Genomic DNA, 12,040 nt, shown 5'->3' on the forward strand with positions numbered 1-12,040 from the left:
TGCACAGGGACCTCAAGCCAGAGGTGGGTGGGGGTGCCACTCAGGCAGCCAGCCAGCACACAGGGAGCTACCATCCCTTTACACCACAGTGTGGTGTTTGTATTGTACGGTTCATACTTGAATTATGTTCACAATATTTAATTGTGAAAAAAGGAAGTAATACACCAGCTCAGGTGAAGAAGAATGCAACATTCAGGAAAAGATCCAGGGCTTAAATTTCACTGCGGGATTGCGGGTATTGCGCATAATTTGTTCAAGTCCTGCAACTCTAGCCATCATAATGCGAGAAATTCCCGCATACACTTTTACAGCCTGTCTGATGACGTTAATATAGCCTAATCATTAAGTGGCGTGAATGCGGTGCTATTGACCGGACTGATTAACTACCGAGTTGAATTGAACATGGCCTCATGCAGACACACACACACACGGAGAGAGAGAGAGAGAGAGAACCACTTTGCGCTTACGCAAATAGGCTACGCTACCATGGCAAACTTTTACATCTGGAAAGAGCTCCTTGGTAACTATCCTGCTAGCTCAGGTCACGTCAACACTTGATCCCAGAAAGATTGTCTTCGACATGTTAGTTTTTGAACATTTATTGTATCTAATGACATAGAAAACATAATGATTTGCATACACATACTGCACTATGCACAACTTTTATTCACTAGCTTAACTATAGCCTAAAACCGTCAGGTTGAAGGGGGCTAATTACTCTATAGAATTACTCTCAATGATGATTTTCTTAAAGTGACAGGCACTCAATTACACCTACTCATCACCAATGTGCACTCAATTGGACCTACACACCACATTAAAGATATGCCTAAGTGTTATAGGTTAAACGTCAATATGAGGCATTCAAATTACTAAATATGTTTAGCTACTAGTAATTACTAGTAAAATGCTATACTTTAAAAAATGCATTATTAAATAAATACACTCTATATGAATTCAAAAGCAGCCGTGGCCCACTGGTTAGCACTCTGGACTTGTAACCGGAGGGTTGCCGGTTCGAGCCCCACCAGTGGGCAAGGGCTGAAGTGCTCTTTGAGCAAGGCACCTAACCCCTCACTGCTCCCCCGCCCGCCGTTGAAGCAGGCAGCTCACTGGCGGGATTAGTGTGTGCTTCACCTCACTGTGTTCACTGTGTGCTGGAGTGTGTTTCACTAATTCACCGATTGGGTTAAATGCAGAGACCAAATTTCCCTCACGGGATCAAAAAAGTATATATACTTATACTTATATACTTATAAAATATATGATAGAAACATATCACATAAGCTATAATTTTCAGTGTGTGTTTGTGTGTGTGGAGAGAGTCAAGCAGAATCTAGGATGTCCACTGTTGTGAATGATCTCACTACAGTATATATTACTGATGACGTCAGGGTGGTGGGGGGCCCCAAAATCACTTTTTTAAAAGTATCGGCATTGAAATCGCAATTTTGACTTGGTATCAGAATCGACCCCCTCCCCTAAATTGTGTAAATCCCCCTACATGAATAACCTAAGGGGGAATTCCCCTCCATTTTGAAAAATGAATTTTAAGCCCTGAGATCTGTCGGCTTACTTAGATGTTCTGATGGCTAAGTGTTGATTCATTTCTTGTGTCTCTGCTAGCAGAATTGATTGGTGAGAGTCTGAAATGTTACTAGGAAACACAAAACTGACATTGATTCAGTGTTGTTCCAAATTTGCGTCCAATCCGCTCCATTCCCTGGTCTCTTGCATAATTCTAGCAGTGTCACCCATTTCTGTGTCAAACCCTAAAGAAAACAGAACAGAAATTGTACTGCCGGTGAGTTTCATCTCCACCTAAGACAGGCACTGTGTGGTGGGGGGTGGAATCTCTCTTTCATTCTCACTCACACTCTCTCTCTCACATACACACAAACACAAACACACACACACACACACACACACACACACAAACACACTCTCGCCTGACAGAAAGACATTTGAATCAAGAAGTGGGGTGGGCGTCAGAAATGTTTGTGCTTTCACCGTGGCAGGTTGACGCATGCATTGTGTGCGGTGGTCGAAAATAGAGAGCGGCTGTCTGGCAGTCGTGGAACGGGGAGGCGGCGAGTCGGCAGTCTCCGAGGCGGGCAGCTGGTGCGAGACAGCTCTGTGTGATTGTAATGAGAACGTTCTAGTCGTCGATCTGGCTCAGTCCTCCGCTTGCCATGCTTTTGTTCGGCTACTTCCAACTTCAAGCCACCAGGGGGGGGTTGCAATTGAGTAAGAAAAATAAAAATATGTGTGTTTCACAGGAAATGACTGGTATGAATTACCTCTTCAATCAGACTGATTAACAGCTACCGAAAGTGTGTATGCAGATGCCACACGCTTCCTTTGTGCCTGCAAATAATGCATTCATTCAGACTGTAAAAACGTTTTGCTGTCCTTCCATTCGGTTGCACACACACACACCGTCTCTCCTGCCCACTCTCGTCTCACGGCTGTCCTGTCTGTAATGTGCTTGTAAGCGGGCCCACCGTGCCCCTGGCATGTTTGTCATGTTTGCTCCCCAGTGCCTCCCAGGCTGCCGCGCTCAATTATTAATTTAGGTCGCTTGTCGCGCGGCGCACGCCTCGGCGTCGGTGCGTTTGTTGCTCGGGCTCTCCGTGTTCAGATGTGCTGTTAGTCGGGGAGCAGTGAGCTGATGGTAGTGCGGTCGCGCTGACATGAACGCAGAACTGGAGATAAGAGGCGATTCGACGGCAGGGCGGCTTTCCTGGGCATCCGCTGTGCGCTGGTGAGACCACAGCCAGTGAGTGTAGAAAACAGAACAGTGTAACGGTTGAATTCATGAAGACTGGCCCAATGTGTAACCTGTGACCAAACACTGTAGCTATTTTGCTAGTTTCACTCTTATTGAACCTTCAGATTTCACATACAGTGAACAAACAGCACGTTTGTCATACAGTATTTAGGTGAGCGTGAATACGAAGGGAGACTGGTAATCCACTGTCTCACTGCTGTCCCTCTGTTGCACGCAGAACGTGCTGTTTGCGGATGAGGGCGAGGACGCGGTGCTGAAGGTGATCGACTTTGGCTTCGCCCGGCTGTTCCCGGCGGGCAGCGCTCCCCTGCAGACGCCATGCTTCACTCTGCAGTACGCCGCCCCGGAGCTCTTCCACTCCACCGGCTACGACCAGGCCTGCGACCTCTGGAGCCTCGGCGTCATCCTGGTACGTACCTCCTTCCAGACCGACCGCTGAGAACCAGCTCTCAGTTGTATTTCACTATAGACCTCCACACTGCTGAGAATGAACTCTCTTCAACTTAACTATTTTTATAGACCTCCAGACTGCTGCCAAACAAACTCAAAACTCTAGACCAGGGGTGGGCAACCGGGCCTGGCCGGATCCGCCCGCCAAGCACTTCTATCCGCCCACAGCATTTCATTTGGTTATCAGGCTGCTCGCTATTTTTTTCCTTTTATGTGTGTGTAGTGGGGGGGTGGTGGGCTGTTGTGCGGCCCGCCTGCCAATTTTCAAAACCCAATGTGGCCCTTGAGCCAAAAAGTTTGCCCACCCCTGCTCTAGACTCTAAACTTTAGACTTCAAGGTCTCAGTAGCATACAGACATCACACACACATTCACTAACAGCAGAAAAAAGTAATTAAAAGTATATAATATAAAAAACACAGCTAAGCAATAAAGACGGTAGAAGATAAAGAATATACTAAAATACAAATTATACTAAATAACACAAAATCTAAATCAAGTTTAAAAACAGTATCCACATAGTGGGTGATTACTCTAAACTCTAGTTGACTTTACTCTAGTTCTGCTGGAGGGCAAGAGGGAAGAGGAGGAGCAAGGAAAGGAGAGTGAGGGCAAGAGGGAAGAGGAGGAGCAAGGAAAGGAGAGTGAGGGCAAGAGGGAAGAGGAGGAGCAAGGAAAGGAGAGTGAGGGCAAGAAGAGGCATTACTCTCTAATTATAAAGATGTTCAATAATTACTGGATTCATCTGGAATACTTTTGTGTGAGATTTAGCTTAAGCCATTAAAAGAAATCATTATCATGCTCATCTACCATGTCTCTCCATACCTCTCTCTCTCTCTCTCTTTCTCTCTCTCTCACTCACTCTGTGTGTGTGTCTCTCAGTATACCATGCTGTCGGGACAGGTTCCCTTCCAGACCGAAAAGAAGGGCATGACCTCGTCACACGCCGCTGACATCATGAAGAAGATCAAAGAGGGAGACTTCTCATTGGATGGAGAGGCGTGGAGAGGCGTGTCAGAAGAGGCCAAAGAGCTTGTGAGAGGTGAGAGGATATCACATGACTCAAATCAACCCAACAAGACACTGATGATTAAGCACTTTGCCCATGCGAAAGACAAAGGCACACTTTTCCCATGACTTGTGTGATTGTTCAGACTTGTTTATTCTCTGCGGTTGACCACGTGATTGTACGGCTTCCACCTCGGCCCTGCTGGCCAGTCTGCCAGGCTTTTGGCATGGAGGCTACAGAGGAGTCCACATTTCCTCGATTTGTAGGGTGGTGCTTGACCCAGTTTGTCATTTCCTCCTGATAAATGAATGCATAACTAGCTTGGAGTTATTGGCACACACACACACACACACACACACACACACTAGTAAGTTGTGCAATGTCTCCCAGCCCCTTTGTAACTCATTTCCTCAAATCACACACTTCCTCAGACACACTGTCAGCTCCCTTCACCACTTCGCACACAAACTCGTTGTGAGTAGCGCTTGCTTGCGCCTTGAAGTTAGTGAGTCTGACAGTTTCTCACTGCTGGCATGGGCAACCTGATCGTACACAGGTTTTCACTTAGAACTTTTTCACTTTGAGTTGGGAGGCTGAGATGTGTCATTGCAGTTGTCCTAACATTACCTCAGGTTAGAACTGTCATTGTTCTATTAAACAGCAAAAAGCCCTTTTTCACGTGGCAGTCTTTCCGAACACCCATATCTTTCTGTCTTTCTTTTTCTCTCTGTCCCTCTCTTCCACTCTTCCTTTCTCTCATATCTTATTCCTCCTGTTCTGCCCATCTTCCTACTTCTGGTCTGATGTGTTTTTCGCTGTCTTGCATGTTGGGCACTGTAGGCTTATTAACGGTGGATCCCGAACGTCGTCTGAAGCTGAGCGATCTGAAGGAGAACGGCTGGCTCCAGGGCGGGGCCAACATGTCGTCCACCCCACTGTGCACGCCCGATGTGCTTGAGTCCAGTGGCCCCACCGTGCGCACTTACGTCAACGCTACATACAAGGTACAGATCACCCCACCGCCCCCACACCATAGTTCTACAAAGTTCATCATTTTCAGAAGTTGGGTGTTGTTGCTGCTGCCTGGGTTTTGCTTTAGATGTTGTGAATGCAGTGGGCCTGTTTTGAAAAAGATGACTTGGGAACTAATAGCAGTCAGTTGGAAGGTCCCTCCATATCCCTCATGGGCCTAGTTGGACAGCTGATATAGTTGTATTGCAGGGCTTAAAGTGTTCAGGCGTGAGCTGGTATGTGTAAGATTTGAAAATAGGCAATGAGACTACAGTATATATGGCGTCCATAAATGTCTGGTAACTTCAGGCACAGATATGTGTATTGAAATAACCACTCACAGTGAGCACTGTTTGTCTGTCTCTCCCATTCCCCACAACCTTCTTTCCTTCTGTCTCACACAGGCATTCAACCGGGGGAAGCGAGAGGGCTTCTTCCTGAAGAGTGTGGACAACGCCCCTCTGGCCAAGCGCCGCAAGCTGAAGATGACCAGCACTGGGGTTGAGACCCGGCGTAGCTCCTCTTCCTCATCCTCTTCCTCCTCCTCGTCCTCCACAGCAGCAGCAGCGGCGGCGGCGGCAGCAGCCACGCTGGCCAAGGCCCCGCTGCGGCAGACTGTCCCCCCGAACTCTGACCCCTGAGTCGGCCTATGGCTAGAGGCCTCTGAGCGTGCCCCCTCCCTCCCTCCCACTACTACTACCACCATCACCCAAGCTGAAGAACCCTACAGGGCTCCAGTGTGACTGAATCACCGAAGGAGTCAAAACTCTTTTTAAATCACACCCATATCCAAATTACAGACATGTAATTGTGGCGTAATATGCCGTTTGGGCAGTTACATGGTCTGACCGCAAAGGGCTTAAAGTATGCACTCATTCTGAATGGATATGTGAAGTCTGTTTCTTTTAAGGCCAACCTTGGGGTTAGCAAGAGAGTGGAGACAACTGTTGTATATTTTAAGCAAAAAATTTTAATTGTTCAAAACTTGGTGTCGAATTGTTATTCGCTGTTGTTGACGTTGGCGCTTCTTTAAACCCGCTGGTCGAAAATCGTTCCTGCGCTGATTGTGTCGTCTGCATGTTACCAGTGTTGAACTGCCGAACCCTTTAGTCTCGTTTATTTTTCTTTTAGTTTGTTTTGTATCGTTTGCCCTTACGATTGAATGTACCTTTAAAAGAGTGGAGTTTTTCTATGGCACCGCGGTGCTTTTTAAAAAATATTAAAAAGGGACACTTTGAAGATGGATGGGAAAAGAAGCCATGGGAGAGTTGAAGCCATAGGTACTGAGAGGAGAGGACCTTTGTGTGGACCCCAGACTATAGACCATCTAATAGGGGGCAGGGTAAGAGTAGCTATGGCACATAAGCAGCATTTTACATCAAGGGTGGCTTTCAGACAGAGGCTTGATGACAGATTGTTTTTTTTACTTGTTCCATCGACAACAGCAAATAACGACTAGGTCTGATTGTCTGGGTCAGGCTTACAATCTTTCTCCATGTGCCATTGTGAGCTTACTAAGTGCATGCCTCTCAGTATAATGTGGTGAATACTCTTAACAGCAATTGTTAATATTCAGTGTTCCTATGACTGAACCCTTTGCTAACAACTCCCTGCTGTGCTTTCATGGTGCTATCGGATCAGTCTGTGATACCACGAGCCCTCTGTATACCTCCAGAGTCCTTCGAAGTGTGTGTGTGTGTGTGTGTGTGTTCGCTCGCTTGTATGCACCCCTTTACAGGCGCCCTGCCACCCCTCCCCCTCGCCATGGGAGCGTGAGGCGCTGCCGGACTTCTGCTGCTGCAGGCGGGGTGATGCAGTGCTGGTCACCAGAGTCCAGGCCACGAGTAGACTGGACTCTGCACGTGTTTTTAAAAAATAACAAAACAAAGGGCTCCATCATGCATCCCAGGCTGGGTACAGACAGTGACTCCACACACACACTAACACACTCCCAGTCCTTTTGACCCCCAGCTGGAGAGATGATGGTCTGAGGGAGAGGGATGGAAAGAAGGAGAGAGAGCAAGAGAAGGGGAGAGAGAATAACAGAGGGAGAGGGGCTGACAGAGGGAGAGAGAGACTGAACGAGAGAGAGACTGACAGAGAGAGAGAGAGAGGCGGGAGAGAGAGACTGACAGAGGGAGAGCAAGAGAGAAAGAGAAAGAGACTCCACTTGTCTGCCTGCAGGTGACCATATGCCACCAGCCACCCACCCACTGTGTTGAATGTCTTGCAACCCTGTTCCTCCTCAATTTAATACTTGCATTAAAAAAACACAACACTGAATCTGTGTGAGTGCTGAGGGGAGCAGATCCAGGGGTCTCTTCATATGGATGTCTTTCTCCATACACTGATAGGATACCTACTGGAGTTTTTCATTACAAAGGAACACTTTTGCCAAGGACAAGGATATTGTTGTGTGTGATCAACATTTTCTTGAATGTCTCTTTGGAAATTTTAATGTAGTACCTGGTTTATGAGATGATTGCATGCATATTTATAGAGTTATGATCACATTTGCAAGGGCGGTGTGTGTAATTTTTTTTTTTTTTTTTTTAAGCTTCGGCACTGGTTGAGATGCCTGTATAAAAATCATGAGACAGCATGTGGTCAAGAGGGCCATCTTTATCAGAGAGTGCATCAGAGTCGGGTTGTGGCCTGACATCCTGGTCTTACACATGTCAATCATGCTCTCTCGACTGTGGTCTCACCATTTGTATCAGACACCAAATGAATTGTTTTTAGTATTATCGGAAATGGGATTCTCGAGCAAGATGGTTAAATGACACTGGTCATTTAAAAGACAGTCATTTGTAGTTACTCTTTTTTTTATTGGTCAATCTTCAAGTCGCACAATTTTAATCTTTGAAAATATGTTTTCATTTTTTTATCAGCTTTAACTTGCTTAACCTTTAGTATTTATTGCCTCTGTTCTGCCTCCGTGTTCTGTTGATGTTTCGGTAATGGTTCTCTGTCCGGCGCCTCGTGCTCATTCATGTTGAGTAATTATGTAATTCTATGGTATGTCTTGCTGCCTTGTGCTGCATCAGTAAAAAAGACATCTATTGTGAAATTATGGAACTGTGCATTTCTGATTTTAGATATTTTTTCACACATATAATTGTCAATGATTTTATGTCTACAGTTTAAAATATGAGAACGCTACTTTTTTGACTATTAGTAACTGTTTTGTGTTATTGTTCTGTCATGCATGTACTTTTTTCATTTAAATAACCTCTTTAATAAGTTATTCTGCTCTCTCATTTTGCCAAAAACATTTTGTAAAAACAAAAATTTAAATTAAAATCATAATTTTCAAAGTGCTCTGTATTCAAATAATGGCAGGTGGTTTGTGTTGCATCATGGACACAGTTGAAATCGAGTGTCAAATTGCAATGCACATACGGAAATGTATCTTTTTTTTTTAGGTGTATTATTCCATTCAATGTGCGAGAGCCTTATAAAATGTCACATTATATGGCGATGTACTACCCAATTTGTTTTCTTATTGTGAGAAAATTAGGTTTATCTTGAATGCACGATTAATTTGTCATACTGTATTTTAGCCTTCAACATTTTATTACAGTAGTACAGCCATTTGAATCATAGCTGTAGCTTGGCTGGTATAATGCCTTGCCTTGGTTCCTTCATATCGACAGTCATGCAGTTCAGCTTGATTGGCACCAGGGGTCAGTGTGGCGCTTAGCTGTTTTGATTTGTCTGGCACAATGAAGGCAGGAGGAAGCCATTGGATTACTTGGCCATGATGTGACTGCCATCATGCCATTAATCAAAATGAGCTCTGAGTGGAATCATTTGCATAGGAAATTGTGATATATTGAGCATGACACAGATGGATATGGATCGAAAGCTAAATCAAAACGATTCCATCAATTACAATCCCCACTCTTGGTCGTGACCCAAGGTTTGTCTTCATATATGCTCGCCGTACAGACAGCCAATGTGTAATTTGTTGGAAATGGACTTTCGGGAATATTGTCCCTAACCAGCCGGGGCTACGGACAGTGAAACCGTCTCTTTGGCTGTTGCTCACGTCCTCGTTTCCTGCCAGACCGCAACAACCGGCTCCCCACCGCACGCGCGCTCTCGCAGCTGCACCGCACACTAGGCCGCGAGAGAGAGCCTGCTAACCTGTCACACATACTGACTTTGTCTTACAGTGTGTTTACCCACAAGGCCGCTGAATAATTCACAGTGGTAGTGCAGCCTTACCAGTGTCAGTAAGTGCGTCAAGGTTGATTTCATAGCAGATCCTCCACTTTCCTTTTCTCCTCATCAAACTTTCATCCCGCGCTTTCCAAAAACGCTCTCCATTATTAAGCAGCTAAACATGACAGGACCCATTTCATGGAAGACGCCTAGGCAAGTTCAGTGTTCACGTGGAGTTGTCCATTTGAACTTGAGGCTCAAAGGGATGGATAAGGTATTTCTTTGCTTTCAGGTACCTTACCTAGATGAAGGGAACCTAAAAGGTGTAGGTAGGCTACATGAAACCTGCGCTGGTTGGTCTGCATTTCATCTCGAAAAGAAAAGGGAAAGGCATGCTTTGAAAATAGAAATGAGACCATAGTTGTACAGTTAAGCCCACCTTCACAGAAACAGATTGTAGAACTGAACTGGAAGTGTGTGTTGGAGTTATTTGACTTTTAAATGCAGTAGCCTAAGTGCAATAAGTTTGCACAGAAAATATATGTATATATGCCATCATGACCATTTGTGTAAAACTGCTTTAGAATGATGCCTATAGTGGTACTTGATGCCTACTGAAAAGATATATCACAATTCTTCTCAATTTATGGTCGGAATGATGTTAAATGTTCTCCCATGCTACTGAAAACAAACAATACTGTTACCCTAGCCTTAAAGTGTGACAAATGTAAGCATAAAGATAAAGTATATTGCATAGCATTGCATAGATGTTATGGCTTTGCATTGTTCTTACATAATGTCATAAAGAATGTATGTTATAGTGACAGAGGAATTACTACAGAGTCTAACATTGCACAAAAGCTAAAGATGTTTCATTTGTGTGTGTGAGTTTATGTGTTTGTAGAGGAATGACAGACAGTGTCAGTGTCCTTATGCTTTGCTTGAGACAGTGCTGAATACTGCATTAGCCAGATGCCAGCCACAAACACAGTCCAGGCCAAGTACTGTGGGTTATTGGTGGGGAGTGTCTCCTCTCCCTCGATGTGCACTCTCTCACTGGGTGACATTTACACAAGACATTTTAATATTGCAACAGTCAACATCTGGGACCAGATCTGAGACATCTGACTGGGTCTGTGTATACATGCAAACTCAAACACTTTATTCCAGCTCACCCACTGATGTGGCACAGACAATCATCTGCTAATTAAATTGTCCAAATGCCAATGATATAACTCTTAACTTATTTACGCCCAGAAGGACTGCATGTGTGTGTTTTTTTTAATTTTTATATTAATGTCTTTTTTTAGTTGCTTGTAAATATGTCTCAGGGGACTTTTCGGTGAGCCTGGTGCTCTTTTAATTAATGTTCATATTCTTGGAAATTAGCAATTACCCTCCACGTGTGCCCCTTTGAAATGTTCAGTGGAGGAGTTGTATTTATTTGGCATATTTAATAGGTCTCGTTTCAAACACCGTGTGTCAATAGATCACTGTGTTCGTTCCCACTGGTCCACATGAATTAGTCAGCTCCAGTGAATGTTTTTAATATTAATTAACTCAAGTACATAATTGTAACACAACAGAAAGAAGTTTGCGACAGCTTAAAAGTGTTTACTTTTTATGATTTGCTTTTTATGATTTGATTTTGTTTACATATGCCATTACACTGCAATAATTGCATCCAAATACTTAAAAGTCTACTTGTTCTGGGGGCTTAAATATATTGGCTTAAAAGCAGACATTGTCATTGTTATTTTCTCTAATACTCTTCACAGACACACATAAAGGCCCATTAGTTACTTTATTAAGGTAAAAGCCATTAGAAACTAATTAAACTTCAGTCTGCCATACAGTACAGAATGCATTTGTGATTAGTGAACCAAATTACACTCGGTGTCAACCCCATCAGCAAATGACTGGCAAAGTGGAGCTGGAAGCAAATGTCTTATCATTAACCCCCGAGAATGTCACATCTGAATCAGAAATAAATGGATGGCACAATCAAACCAGGCCACGCGATGCTAACTATACCCTTGAATATTGAACTCGAACAGCACAGGGTTTAAAGTGGCTTAGACCTCTGGCTGCGGCAGCGAAGTTTCATGTAATGATGAAATGTATCCTAAGTTAAATGAAACAAGGGGACATCGAGGAATTTGGCCCACTTTTTTTTGGCGTACCCCCTACCCCCAGGACCCCTAAGGCTCATATACACCCACCCACCCCCCACAAACTGCTGTGGCAAGCTTTCAGACAGACAAACGGTGAATCGATTCACCAACTAGAAAGGCCATTTTCAGTTCGCATGCCATTTTAACCCCCCACTCTTCTCCAATTCCATTAACCTCACCCTCCCCTTTGGCCCCCCCACCCTCTCTCGGCTCCATGTCTTTCGCCCCATCCCCATCACTCTCATCCCTTCATTTCTGGTTCATTTGAGAGAGATGACCCCCATTCGGCTCCCTCCCTCCCTCTCTCTGCCTCTACCCTTGGTCTCTTGTGCGGCTCTGATGCAGCGCCAAAGCCTCCCTTTTCCAATTATACCTCCTCTCTTCTCCCTGCCTCTCCTCCGCGCCTTCCTCAGCTCGTGCTGATTATTGAATTGCACTC

The 12,040-nt window shown here is 44.7% G+C and overlaps 1 protein-coding gene across 1 annotated transcript in view; it reads left to right on the forward strand.

Annotated features, from left to right (window-relative positions):
• Nucleotides 1–8,580, forward strand: part of rps6ka4 (ribosomal protein S6 kinase, polypeptide 4) — a 25,248-nt gene extending 16,668 nt beyond the window's left edge. The window contains exons 14-18 of the mRNA XM_048230414.1: nt 1–23; nt 3,009–3,200; nt 4,123–4,282; nt 5,090–5,253; nt 5,665–8,580. The exon at nt 1–23 is cut by the window's left edge and continues 148 nt beyond it. Coding sequence (XP_048086371.1) covers nt 1–23; nt 3,009–3,200; nt 4,123–4,282; nt 5,090–5,253; nt 5,665–5,901 — 776 coding nt within the window. The 3' untranslated portion in view covers nt 5,902–8,580. The remainder of the gene's footprint in view (nt 24–3,008; nt 3,201–4,122; nt 4,283–5,089; nt 5,254–5,664) is intronic.
• Nucleotides 8,581–12,040: the final 3,460 nt, after the last annotated feature.

The sequence above is a fragment of the Alosa alosa genome, chromosome 2 (genome assembly GCF_017589495.1).
Source record: "Alosa alosa isolate M-15738 ecotype Scorff River chromosome 2, AALO_Geno_1.1, whole genome shotgun sequence".
Lineage (NCBI taxonomy): Eukaryota > Metazoa > Chordata > Actinopteri > Clupeiformes > Clupeidae > Alosa > Alosa alosa.